We start from the raw sequence: 13490 nt of genomic DNA, 5'->3' as shown, positions 1-13490 counted from the left end.
CTTCTTTGAATTTTAAAAAGTAAATAAAAATTAGCAACAATCTAAGGATTTTAACATAATTAGATATTGGGTGATAATATTTCAAAGTTCCAATTTCACCAATAAAATTAACAGATTGTTTTTGAATAACCTTTTAAGCAAATCTGTAGATGGGTAATTCATTTTCTCTGCCATTTGCAACAAATTGATCAAATGTTTAGACCTACAATACATTGGATCAGAGGTCTACTGTTCATTGATACCTAAATCCATCTATATCAAGACACCAGCAAACCTTTTAATAGTTTTCAATGACCATCAGAGTGTGGGCTGGATTTGTTGGACCAACTCCCAATGATACAGAAATAACCATTTCAATTCCAAGAATTGACATTGGTATAGATGTGGCAAACACTGAAACTCAAATAAGAGCATTGGCTTCAAACTCATCGAAATGAGCAATAGGAACAGGATGTAACTTAGCTTTAGGCACTTCTTCAGTTTTTAATTTAATTGTCATATCGTAATCTTTACCCCGAGATGGCGGTAAATCATCAAATGGTATGAACACATCGGAAGCATTTTCTGTAAAAAATCGACAGCTTTCTTTTCATTTTCAAGAGAGGTATCATCAACCTTATCTTTATCCTTATTGTCGCCAACTTCGACATCTTTAGATACATCATCTCGGGGCTAACTTTTCGATATTTTTACAAGTTCATGTAGATTTTTTAATTTATTTTGTTTTTCTTTCGAGAATTGTTTTTCAAACATGTGTTTACTAATAATATTAATGTTCTTGTCGACACTATGAGTACGACTTGACTTTAAATCAAATAACTTTTCATTTATTAAATCTTTATTTGAAACAATAGTGTTATTTTTGTTTTTATTTATAAAATTAAAAACTATCAGTTATCGACAGAAAGACCGCCGAACTCTGGAAAGTATGTATTGAAACTTGCACATTTTTTCCCATCAAGACAATAAGCGGTAGCTTAAATTGTCATTCATTCATCTAGAATTTACTAGTAAAACAACTGACAATATAAATATTAAATTTAAGAACAAGTTTTACGTATTAGATACTAACTTAGAGTTTTTAATTTTAGGTGTAGATTTTTTAAAAACAAATAATGTCATGGTTTAAGGTGACGCAGGTACTTTAAATGCCGAAAGTTGTACATGTTTAGAACACCTTCCAGTTTGTTAATGTACGCATTACTATCGGAACGGATTTGGTGGTCCAGTTCTTCCAGTTTATCTTTTGTCAACCCATCATCACTCAAGTTGCGGATGTGGTGTTGTAATCTGTTCAATAGTAATGCGAAACACAGCCGTTTATTATAAAAATAAATTTTCAAACTTATAAATAAAAACAAAAATAACAATATTGTTTCAAATAAAGATTTAATTAATGAAAAGTTATTTGATTAATTTAATTACATATAATTGATTATTACTATTAATTTGACAATCTAAATTTTTCATTTACAAAAGCAAAAAAAACTTTTTAATATTTATTATCTTCTTTTAACACAATTCATTTCTATTCATACTCAATAGGCAGTTTATTACACTGAAGTTTATATTCAAACATTGATAATCTACAGTGGTTTCATTCGAGATTCAATCTTTTATTGTGATAAATGGGGACTTCCACCTCAACTTGTCAAAGGTAGTGATGTTGATGAAATCATTTCATACAAAGAATCATTACACTTGAGAATAAGAGGTATGATTAGTATGTATATGCTTCAACGAAACAATATTAAGAATGAACAACACCAAAGAAACTATCTTGATTCTCTTGTCTCGTCTCTCTTTTATAGTGATTTGTTGCTCTATCCATTCTATCATGGTTGGATGCCACAGGAGGATGATGTATTTTTCTTTAAAATCCCAAGTACAAAGAAAGCAATTTACAACATTGACCCCACTGTTGTTGGAACCTCTGATCCAAATACAGTTAAAAGCGAGAGTCCTATTCTGGCAGACAATTTAAATATGACACAAACAAACCAAGAAGTTCATTAAAACGTCGCCCGATATAGTCTTCTGATTCTTGAGTGTCGAAACTGGTAATGAGACCTGATCGAAAAGGCTGCAATTGATTTTTTGCTTCAAATATCAGAACAAGATTTTGGAAAGTAAAAAAAATCACAATTGGATGTGACTTTCCAATGGTGATCAATATTATACTAGTTTCTGATTGTTTAATAATATATCAAACTTTGGATTTTGTTTTAGATAATGATGTGTTAATATATATATTGAATAAATTATTATTATCACTTATGTATTTTTTTTTACTTAATTATTTAATTTAATTTTATTATTTTTAATAAAAAAAAGAAAAAAAAGGAGGCAACAAAACATTTTAGATCTTTTTTTTTTTCTCTTAATTTAAAAAAGCTTATTGTTCCTCTGGTGATTGAGGCTTGTCAGTGACGAGAACCAAGTCCTTCTTGAGGATTCTCTTGTAGATTTTCATGATGTCCTCACAGGTAGTTTCAAAGTGGGAGGTAGCATCGTAGGACTCTGAGATGAATACCTTGTCTTGTTGACCGTCGGACAATGGTACGTAGTATGGTGAGACGCTGATGAACTTGTCGACGATTGGACCGAGCAAGGCGTAGGCTGGTGCCAACTCCTTCTCTGGGTCGGCAGTCTCGACGGTGGTGGAAACGATGGCGATGTACTTGCCCTTTGGACAGACGCAATGTGGGAACGAGATGCAACCGATGTAGATATCGCTCTTACGACCGACTTGCTTCTGTGGGATGATGATCTGGCAGGACTCGGCATTGTTGGTGTTTGGAATCGGTGCATTCAAGACGCAGATCGAACGGATGATCTTACCGGTGTTCTTGACCTTGTCTGGGAAGTACGATGGGTCGGCGATGATGACGTCGGCAGTGGCAGTCTCACCTTGTGACTCGACTCTGACCTTACCGTCCTCGAATGAGATCTTATCGATTGGCTTGTTCAACATGTAGGTACCACCGTAGATAGCAGACAATCTAGCGAATGCCTGTGGTAATTCACCAAGACCGTACATTGGGTAGATATATGGTGAAATCGAGTATCTTTGTAAGGAGTCAGCATATAACTTGACTCTTTGTACTGCTTCCAAAGCTGGTTTATCCAAATAACTAATAAATTAATCAAATACAGAGTTAGTTTTTGAACATCATCATCATCATCATTCCATCATAAACAGTAAATAACTACTTACTCATCATTGAGATAGAGAGCCAAAGCATGACCAATGAAATCAATAGTATCTTCCTTCAAAGTGAATTTAGCAAACAATTGTCTCATTGTCATTGTCTTCAAATCCAACTCTTTAAAAAGGAGAGAAAAAGATAAATAAATAAAAATAAAATAAAAAAGATAAAGAAAAAAGAAGAAAGTTAGTTATAATTAATTTTGTTTAGTTTAGTTTAGTTTGATTTACACTTACTGTCATGAGTAGCTGGGTTGTTCTCTTCATAGTTTTGTACATATACAAAGAATTTCTTACAGGCAAACTTCTCAAAGAAACCCATGAGTGGTGAGCTGAGTGCCTCCGCATCGGTGGCTGGCACCTTTTGAATCTTTGGGGTCTTGTAGACGAATGAACCGTCGACGACCTTGAAGTCAAGGTAACGGGTGACCTGGGTGTGGAGCAACATCTTGACCAAGAGACCCGAAGAGAGAATGAACTTTGGTACGAGATCGATGTTGTAGTCACGAGTGTTACCGAGTGACTCGGTTGGCTTGGCACCACCACGGTACTTCTCAAACAACTGAACCAAGTTGAGCGAGGCAGACTCACCACCGTAGTAACCGTTACGATCCATGTGCAACACCTTCTTACCCTCTACCGAGAGCAAACCAGAGAGTACGCACTCCTTGAATCCAGTACCCAAAACAATAGCATCATAGTGTTCATCCATCTTCTTTTTACTTTTCTTCTAACTTTAATTTACACACAAACAACAACAAAGATTATTTTTATTTTTTTTATATAATACAAATTAATTATGTTAATCTATATAGATTTTTAATATATAATAATATCTATCTTTTATATATATATATATTCTGTTAATAATTTTTAATATTATTTATATATTTGTGATTAGATTAAAATTTACACACCAAATATAGTAGATATCTATTATTATTATTTTTTTGTTTTTCTTTAAATAATTTTATTTTAATTTTTTTGTTTGGTGGATTGATTGTTGTTCATTATCCAATTTTTCAAAAAATTTTCAAAAAGAAAATTAAAAAAAAATCAATTTTTTTTTTGTTTTTTTTAATAGATTTAAAATGATAAAGAAATTTTGAAAAGAATAATCAAAGTTATCATTATCAAGGTCAATCAATGATAAATTTTCTATGAAAAGTTTCTATGATTAATATAATTTTAATATTAGAACTTTTAATATAATTTACTTTTTTGTTTATCTTTATTTTTCTGTTGAATAATAAATAAATAAATAAATAAATATCCAACAATAATTTCAAAATAAAAAAAAGAAAAATTAAATTCAAAAAGTAGATTTTTAATTTGAAATCAAATAAATTTTAAAAACTTTGAAGTTGCAAAACAATTATATTGTTGATGTTCAGATTTTATGTTTTAATTACATCATCGTCATCATCAATTACGCATTATATATTATTTCAAAGGAAATTGAGTAGACTCTTGTTGTTGTTGTTGTTGTTGTGTTTGAATAAGATATTATCGATCATTGGTATTGACACATTTCAGTCTATATTAAGTATAATACTAACGGAATGCCATATGATTTTAAAATCAATCAAAATAATAATAAAAACAACAACAACAACAGACTCTTGATCAATCTGAAAGCAAATAAACTGGTCTATTTGCTTTGACCAATATTGGATTTTGTTTGCACCATCCACCGTCCTCTAATTAATCAATTAAATAATAATTATTGTTTGTCACAGTACCAAAGAAAAAAAAAACCATTAAAAATAAAATAAATAAGATATTATAAAATGATGGGCTCATTGGATTCTACCACTTTTTTAAATTACGCAAAGAGATATCCTTTGTTGTGTGTGAAATATTGTCAATACAATTTAAATAATCACGATTGTCATTACCTATTTTGGGAATTAGCATTCAAATTCCAATTTAATGTACAAAAAAAAAAACAACCAGTTATTTTTTTTTATTTATTTTCATTTTTGTTTTAATTTTTTAGAAATTTCAAAATAAAGATGTTTATGGATGTCGCATAAAATAAACTATCTTCAACTCAAAAAAAACTCACTCCTAAAGTTATTTGTTTATATTATTTTTCATAAATAACAACACTACTAATTACACAATCACATATTCCAACATCATTTACACATTCAACACAACACATACACACACAAAGTATAAATTAATAATTTTTATTTTGTTGTTGGTTTGTTTTTTTTATTTTTTTGCTTTGCAACAAAACAAGCGCAACCTCGTTCATAAATTAATTTTTATATATTTTTATTTTTTTGAAACAAAAAAAGAGGAAGAATAGAAAGCAAAAACAAACACAAACTTCAAATCTAATCTTAACTTGCTTGTATTATATCATAAATTTATAAATAATTAGATAGATAGTATTTTCTTCTTCTTTTCTTTTGTATAGTTTTGACTTTTTTGTTTGTTTTTTTTTTTTTTTGGAAAAAGAAAGATAAATAGATGTCACATTTAGGTAGAATCAATAATTTGGTCAACCATTTGATGGTTGAAGATGTTGAAGAGGATCAAGATGAATTACACTTGAATAATGTTTCTGGAAAAGTAAAGTAAGTTGTTAGTTTAGTTGTCTTGTAGTTTTAATGAACTTCACACTTTTTTTTTTTTTTGGATATTAATTAATCATCTTCATAATTATCATCATTTTCAGGAAAGATTCAATTACAGTTACAGATAATCGTACAGGTAAAACATATAATGTTCCAATTAAGGATTTGACAATCAATGCTTTGGCATTCAGAGAGGTGTCAGAGACAGCTGGAGACAATGGATTGATGGTATACGATCCAGGTTTCCAGAATACAGCGGTCGTCACATCGACTATCACATACATCGATGGAGACAAGGGAATTTTGCGATACAGAGGCTACCCAATCGAGGAGCTGGCAGAGCGCTCCAGCTTCCTCGAGGTTGCCTACTTGTTGATCAACGGAAACTTGCCCAACAAGGTGCAACTCGACTCTTGGTCAAATCGTATCATGACCCATACATTCCTCCACGAGAATCTCGTCGGTATGATGAAAACATTCCGTTACGACGCTCACCCAATGGGTATGTTGATCAGCACCGTTGCGGCACTCGGAACTTTCTACCCCGAGGCAAACCCTGCCCTCGTCGGTCAGGACATTTTCAAGTCCGAGTCGGTGCGTAACAAGCAGATCTTGCGTATCGTAGGTAAGCTACCGACGATCGCTGCGTGCGCGTGGCGTCATCGTATCGGTCGTCCCTACAATACACCGGTCAACCACTTGGGATACACTGAGAACTTCCTTTACATGTTGGACAAGCTGTCCGAGCAAGACTACAAACCGAATCCAGTGCTGTGTCGTGCGCTCGAGATTCTCTTTATTCTGCACGCCGACCACGAGCTGAACTGCTCGACCGCAGCAATGAGACACATTGCATCGTCGGGAACAGACCCATACACTTCTGTGGCCGGTGCAGCGGGTGCGCTCTACGGTCCATCGCACGGTGGTGCCAACGAAGCCGTCCTCGACATGCTCCAACAGATCGGTGCCAAGGACAACGTACCACAATTCATAGCCGACGTCAAAGCCAAGAAGAAGAAGCTGATGGGATTCGGACATCGTATCTACAAGAACTACGATCCACGTGCCAAGATCATTCGTCGCGTTGCCTACGAGGTTTTCGACTCGCTCGGAAAGGAGCCACTGATCGAAGTTGCCACCGAGCTCGAGAAGCAGGCGCTGAACGACGAGTACTTTATCCAGAGAAAGCTGTACCCCAACGTCGATTTCTACTCGGGACTCATCTACAAGGCTATGGGATTCCCTACCGATATGTTCCCAGTGCTCTTTACCATCCCACGTGCAGTCGGTTGGTTGGCTCACTGGATCGAGCACTGCGAAGACCCAGAGACCAAGATCTACCGTCCACGTCAAGTATACAAAGGTGAATGGTTCAGAAACTACGTACCAATTGAAGGTCGTCCACCTGCTAAAGTTCGTTCACAAGATTTCTATTCCTCATCGACCACCAAGAGATATTCAAAAGTAACAAGTTCATCATAAAAAAATAATAATAATAATCAAATAATTACAACATTTAAAACAAGTGATATATATATTTAAATAAACAAATACCCTACCCTTTTTTTTAAAAATTAATTAATAATTTACCGCCAGATGGAAAAAAAGATTTAAATATACATTGAATAAATGTGAATGAATGAGTAATTAATATTGTAAGAGACAAATCAATTGAACAGAACATTTAGAAATAAAGTTAGTCTTTAATTCATTCAAAATAAAAAAAAAAAATCAAAGTAAAGATAAAGATGTTAAAAAAAATAAAAAAATCAAACAAATAAAAACTTGTTAAATGATTTTAAAATTTGAAAAAAAAAAAACAAAATTAATTAATATATCATTTATTTATTTATTTATTTATTAATATTATATATATATATATTTTTTTGTATTTTTCTTTAAATTCTACCAAATTTATATATTATTATTAATGTCTAATACCAATACCAATATTAATAATAATAACAACAACAACAACAACACCACTAACAACAACAACAATAATAGTAGTAACAAAAATAGTAATTCCAGTAACAGTAATTATAATAATAATATAGAGTCAGATAAAGATGGTATACAACAACCAATTTCAGATTGGGTATTGGTTAGAAACTCAATTTCCTCTACAGCAACAACAAACAACACAAACCTAAATGCAAATTCAAATACCAATAATACATTAACGAATACAACAACAACAACAACTACTTCATTTGTACCTTTAAATTCATCAACGCCGACCACATCTTTAACGTCATCATTTGCAAATATTCAAATTCAACAACAACAACAACAAATTAATAAAGATGATAATAATAATATATTAAATAATAATAGTTTTAAACCAATTAGTTCGAATCCAATTAATATACCAGGATTACCGGGGAGGAAGAATAGTTTTAAAAGTGGAATGGAGACGTTTTTGGTTGGTTCGCATACGGTAACTCCGACGGTATCTCCGACTCGATCACCGACACACAACCAATATCAATATACACACTCTCATTCAGTACCAAACTTTAATACTACGGGTGGTGGCTACGGCACCACTGCCAAGTCTACAACCGGTAGTTTGGGTGAATCTTCTACAGCTCTTTACAATCAACAGCAACTACAACAACAGCAGCTGCAGCAACAACAACAAACACTATCAACATCACCTACAACATCATCACTGAATACCAGTCACGATAAGAAATGTTACTACTGCGCAAAGGATCTCGATAGGAATCAACATCAATACGAGCACGAGATCGTTGACATCGCGCAGAACATCGAACGTCTGCAGCAGTACAAGATTCAACAGAATGTGATTCCGCTATCGCCGCCGATCCACGTCGACCAGGATATCATACATTTCTACAATCACTCGGAGAACTTCTCGTCGCAGTACTACAACATTCTGACGCAGCTCGACTTGGAGCATCACAACACCACTATGCATCTCACAGAGATTGTCAAGTTTCTCGATGAGCTCGAGGAATTCACCTACAGCTTGGACATTGCGATATTCAATCGACTGGGCGACAACCTCAAGATCATGTACGACCACCTTTCACTCATCAAGAACGACCTACTCGACACCCAAAACAAAAGCATATCGATTCAGTTCAAAGGCTATCTTGCCATCACCAATCACACACTGAACAACCTCGAGAAATCAACACAGCAATTCACCCTAAAGTTTCTCCACTCGATCACACCATTCCTCTCGCCGCCCACTGTACTATTCACCGATGTCCTCAAAAAGTATGCGAAAATATCAATCACCAAACAAAAGAATACACCACTCGGTTGTGAATGGAGAATAATATTGATTTTCACAAAGAGTTTATTAGGTAATAATAATTTATCAAAGCAGAGCAGTTTATTTATTTAAAAAAACAAACAACACACATATTAATATTTTAATACCTATCATTATTATTTTATAGAGATTATAAAGTTTTGTGATCCAATTAAAGCGATAACATTGTTAGTGTATCATTCATCATCACAGACACCACAGTATTTCCATGTAAAGAATAAACCAATCATTATCAACGAAGAGAAACAATTCATTGGATCGGTCAATCACTTTTGTTCCGATCTACAGCCACTACTCCAGAAAGAAGAGAAATTCTATTTGGTCTATCTTGTAAATAACATCAAACATCTACTATCAGTCATACCCAAACAAACAAGAGAACTTTCGAAATTGGAAATTGATAGATTACAAATTTTAATGAAAAGTAAGTTGTCAATTTTAAATAATAATAATGATAATAATGATTTTAATATTGTTTATTAGAATATCCAAATACATATTTAAAAGAAGTTATACCATTTTTTATAAAGAATCTATATGTTGATCCTTTGTTTTTCAATTTGTGGAATCAAAATTGTATACATTTTATCAATACAAAGGATGGAATCAGTGGCGTTGGTGGTGGCATTGGTATTGGGATTGGATCGAGTGGTATCGTTGGATCATCGGGCAACGATTTGAATCAGTTGATGAATAACAAGTACTCGTTTATTATTTCGTTCGACGAGAAGAACTTTGTACTCTATTTCACCAAGGCCAGTTCGAGAACACTACAATCAGAGTGGTTCCCCAATATCATCTCCTTACTACAGTACATTCAGAACAACCAATTCATATCGATAGTACTCTCGAATCGCGAGGTACAACCCATTCAGTATTTCAACAGTATATTGCCATCGACACTACCGACACAGCCGATAACAACACCTCATCATATCACCCTCTGTGGACCGTGTATATCGACACTCAAAGAGTATCTCGAGAGAATGAATCAAGAGTTACAACGTGACTATACAACCTATACACAATTCATACAGGATCATAATATTAATATAAAACAAGATAATAATAATAATGATAATAATAATAATAATAGTAACAATACAAATAATATTACAACTTTTAATTCAAACAATACAAACAAACAATCATTTACACCGAGTATACATAAATCAAAAGAATGGGAAGATTTATCAAATCTTTCAAATGAAGAATTAGATGCTCAAATTAAATTGGTATGTTAAATCATAGTGTGTGAATTAATATTATAATAACATAACTAACTAATCAAAATATATATATTTATAAAATGAATAGATTGAATTGGAAGAGATTGAATTGATGAATGAATATTTACAGTTGGAGAGAAATAATAATGATGTTATAGATATTAGAAATAAACTGGAAGATATTCGTGGAGAGATTAAATCAGAGGAGAAACAACATTACAACAATGTCAATCATTTCTATCAAGAGTATTTCAATCTACTTGGTCAAAAGAAGAGTTTGGAATCACAGATTGCCACGATGAAAGATGATCTCGACAGTCTCTCTGATTTGAATATCGTAAAGGAGGTATTCCAAATCACCTTTGAAAAGATCGATGAACACACCATCGTCAAAATCAACGATCTTCGTCTCGGTACACTGCCCAAAAATAAAGTGGAATGGGATGAAATCAATGGTGCAATGGGTCAAATAGTATTGTTAGTACATACAATTGCCAAACAATTAAATTATACTTTTACAAAGTAAGTTGTATATCTATTATCAATTATTATTATTATTATTATTATTAATCAATTATTAATCTATTATTTAATTTTAGACATAAATTAATACCGATGGGTAACAAACCGTTGATTCAATCAAAGAGTGATAAAGAAGCGTATCCTTTATATGGTGGTGATGATATTTACTTTAGATCGTTCATTTGGAGTAGAGAGCACAAGTTTGACATTGGAATGGAGGCGTTCTTGGGATGTATCAACGAGATGTGTTCGCTCTTTAAGAATGTTGTATTCCCATTCAAAATCGAAAAAGACAAGATCGGTGGTAACAATGGTTTTCAATCGATTAGGGTAACCGGTAATTCCGAAGTCAATTGGACCAAGGCTTTGAAGTATATGGTCACAAATATCAAATGTATATTGACCAATCTAAATTTATTTGGTCAACAGATAACCAATTCACCAACGACAACAACCACTACAACTACAACTACAACTACACCAACAAAATAGAATTATTTTCATTCTTTACAAATGAAATAATAAAAATATGGTTGTGCACTGCAAAAGTGATTGATCACAAAATAGATACTTTATTATTTTAAACATCATCAACTCTTCTGCATTCCCTACACAGATATGCATAGGGGATATGATATGTACGGTCCATTTTTAACCCTTTCACGAGGATGACCTCATTTACCAATATTTTTAGTATCTATGGGAGGTGTTTCCTTTGGTTTCGAATTACATCAGTTTATTTTAATTATTTAAAATTCAATTTTTTTTTGGTTTTTGTTAAACAAACGTTTTTTATATATAAAGAAAGATAGATAAAATATTACAATACTTATAAAGAACAATAGTAATGGAGAAGAATAGTTTCGATAAGTTTGATTCAAGATCCTATGCCAGGTGTTATTGGCATAAATGGGAACCCAAACAGTATATCATATTAATCGAAAAGGCAAATGACCTCCTTATAAAGTATTCAAAAGAACTATCGGATTTGGTATCTTCATCTTATAGTTGGTATGCTTGCTCTGCCATCTATTCATCAAATAAGATCGAGGATACTGGTCTTTCACTTGAGGAGACAAAAAACATTGTCATCGAATATCTAAATCCCAACTCTATGGATAGACTACTCAGTGATATCGAAAAGACTAATGATCAAAGTAGAAAAGAGGTTCTTCAACATCTGTCAGCATTCCAATACTTGTGTAGAGAGAATCTTCATAGTGATCTTTCAGAAGATATCATACTTGAGACACATCGCTTACTAATGAATGGTTTGGTTCGAGAAGACGGTATGGATGCTAGAGCAGGTAGTTATCGTGATACTGATATTACAGTTGGAAAAGATGGTCAACCATGTGTAAGTTCTGATGACATTGTACCAATAATGAAGAGGTTAGCAACATGGTTCAACCAGATAAAGTCAAAACCATTCGATCCATTTGTTACTGCAACCATTTTGAAGACAAGATTTCTCCATATTCATCCATTTATCGATGGAAATGGCAGATTGTCACGGCTCCTTATGAACTGGGTTCTTTTGTCTAAAGGATTACCTTTTCCAATTTCCTTACAAGCAGGGTTTAGTTATCAAGCAAAGAAGAACTACTTTCATTGCTTTAATGCTAATGATCCAACCAAACCTTTGTCATCACTTGTACTCGAGTCGGTACATACACACTTTTGTTCGTTCTTTGAAAGAGTTAAATTTACAAAACCAGAGATACCCCCATTTATTAGCTCGATCAATTCTCACACCTACTTTGATAGATTACCAACTTGGAGAGATGGAAACGGATATGATATTGATCAAATGCAAGATATGATAAATAAATACACCAGTGAAAATAATTATGATGTCATAAAGATGCAGAAAATCTTCAATTTGAGAGCATTACAATTTGCGATTCACTCCCGTATCGACCTACAAGGTAGCAACCTTACTCTTACTAAAGATCATCTGACTCCTATCATCATCAATGACTATAATACTGTAACAGATCTTTCAACTACCCCACATTTTAAAGGTGATTTCTCTCGTACATTAGAAGAAATGACTCGATTGACAAAAGCATTTAGATATCTTTGTGTGGATAAAGTCAAGTCAGATTTAAATGTTGAGTTGATATTATCAACACTTCATATTCTATTCAATTCATCCACTAGCTATAGAACAGATGATGTATACATTGGATCTCATTTGTTTCCATCACCCCACTGTCTTAAGTCTAATCTTGAGACAATAGTCAATAGTTACAAAGAAAAAGTGTCTAAAATTGAATCAACTAGCGGAATACAAGAAAAGATTGTTATTTCAACTTGGCTCATGTATGAAATTCTTGCACTCCATCCTTTCCAAGATGGAAATGGTAGAATATCTCGTCTCCTTCTTAATTGGTCATTATTACATTTGGGAAGTAATTTTCCAGTTATTTTTGGAAAAGAAAAGGGTGTCAAGCATGGTCACAGAGACTTAGTCGTTTCTATCCAATTAGCAAGATCAAATCTTGGTTCACCAACCATTCTCGCTACACGTGTTCTTCTGTCTCTTTATAACGCATGGGAATCACTCACCACTGATAAATAAAGATTAATAAATCTATAAAAAACTTCTAATGTGGTTCTCCAAGATTATGATA

The 13490-nt window shown here is 33.0% G+C and overlaps 6 protein-coding genes across 6 annotated transcripts; 5 read left to right on the top strand and 1 right to left on the bottom strand.

Annotated features, from left to right (window-relative positions):
* Positions 1–290: 290 nt before the first annotated feature.
* On the top strand, positions 291–437 carry PPL_00225 (uncharacterized protein; the record flags this gene model as incomplete). Its single annotated transcript, XM_020571264.1, has 1 exon — positions 291–437. The coding sequence occupies one exon, from the start codon at positions 291–293 to the stop codon at positions 435–437; it is 147 nt and encodes a 48-aa protein (XP_020438538.1).
* Positions 438–1115: 678 nt separating this feature from the next.
* Positions 1116–2016, top strand: PPL_00224 (uncharacterized protein; the record flags this gene model as incomplete). The annotated part of the gene is made up of 3 exons (XM_020571263.1): positions 1116–1139; positions 1546–1727; positions 1812–2016. The coding sequence occupies 3 exons, from the start codon at positions 1116–1118 to the stop codon at positions 2014–2016; spliced, it is 411 nt and encodes a 136-aa protein (XP_020438537.1).
* A 379-nt stretch (positions 2017–2395) lies between these two features.
* PPL_00223 (Rab GDP-dissociation inhibitor) lies at positions 2396–3920 on the bottom strand (the record flags this gene model as incomplete). The annotated part of the gene is made up of 3 exons (XM_020571262.1): positions 2396–3134; positions 3218–3326; positions 3446–3920. The coding sequence occupies 3 exons, from the start codon at positions 3918–3920 to the stop codon at positions 2396–2398; spliced, it is 1323 nt and encodes a 440-aa protein (XP_020438536.1).
* A 1769-nt stretch (positions 3921–5689) lies between these two features.
* On the top strand, positions 5690–7278 carry cshA (citrate synthase; the record flags this gene model as incomplete). Its single annotated transcript, XM_020571261.1, has 2 exons — positions 5690–5796; positions 5898–7278. The coding sequence occupies 2 exons, from the start codon at positions 5690–5692 to the stop codon at positions 7276–7278; spliced, it is 1488 nt and encodes a 495-aa protein (XP_020438535.1).
* A 448-nt stretch (positions 7279–7726) lies between these two features.
* On the top strand, positions 7727–11346 carry atg6A (autophagy protein 6; the record flags this gene model as incomplete). Its single annotated transcript, XM_020571260.1, has 7 exons — positions 7727–8605; positions 8981–9134; positions 9231–9527; positions 9587–9733; positions 9947–10338; positions 10421–10854; positions 10932–11346. The coding sequence occupies 7 exons, from the start codon at positions 7727–7729 to the stop codon at positions 11344–11346; spliced, it is 2718 nt and encodes a 905-aa protein (XP_020438534.1).
* A 355-nt stretch (positions 11347–11701) lies between these two features.
* PPL_00220 (uncharacterized protein) lies at positions 11702–13438 on the top strand (the record flags this gene model as incomplete). Its single annotated transcript, XM_020571259.1, has 1 exon — positions 11702–13438. One exon carries the CDS (start codon positions 11702–11704, stop codon positions 13436–13438), a length of 1737 nt encoding a protein of 578 aa, XP_020438533.1.
* Between the last annotated feature and the right edge of the window lie 52 nt (positions 13439–13490).

This window comes from Heterostelium album (genome assembly GCF_000004825.1).
Source record: "Heterostelium album PN500 unplaced genomic scaffold PPL_scaffold1, whole genome shotgun sequence".
In the NCBI taxonomy this organism is placed as follows: domain Eukaryota; phylum Evosea; class Eumycetozoa; order Acytosteliales; family Acytosteliaceae; genus Heterostelium; species Heterostelium album.
The sequence above is the reverse complement of the archived record's forward strand: the minus strand, read 5'-3'. Positions and strand labels throughout refer to the sequence as shown.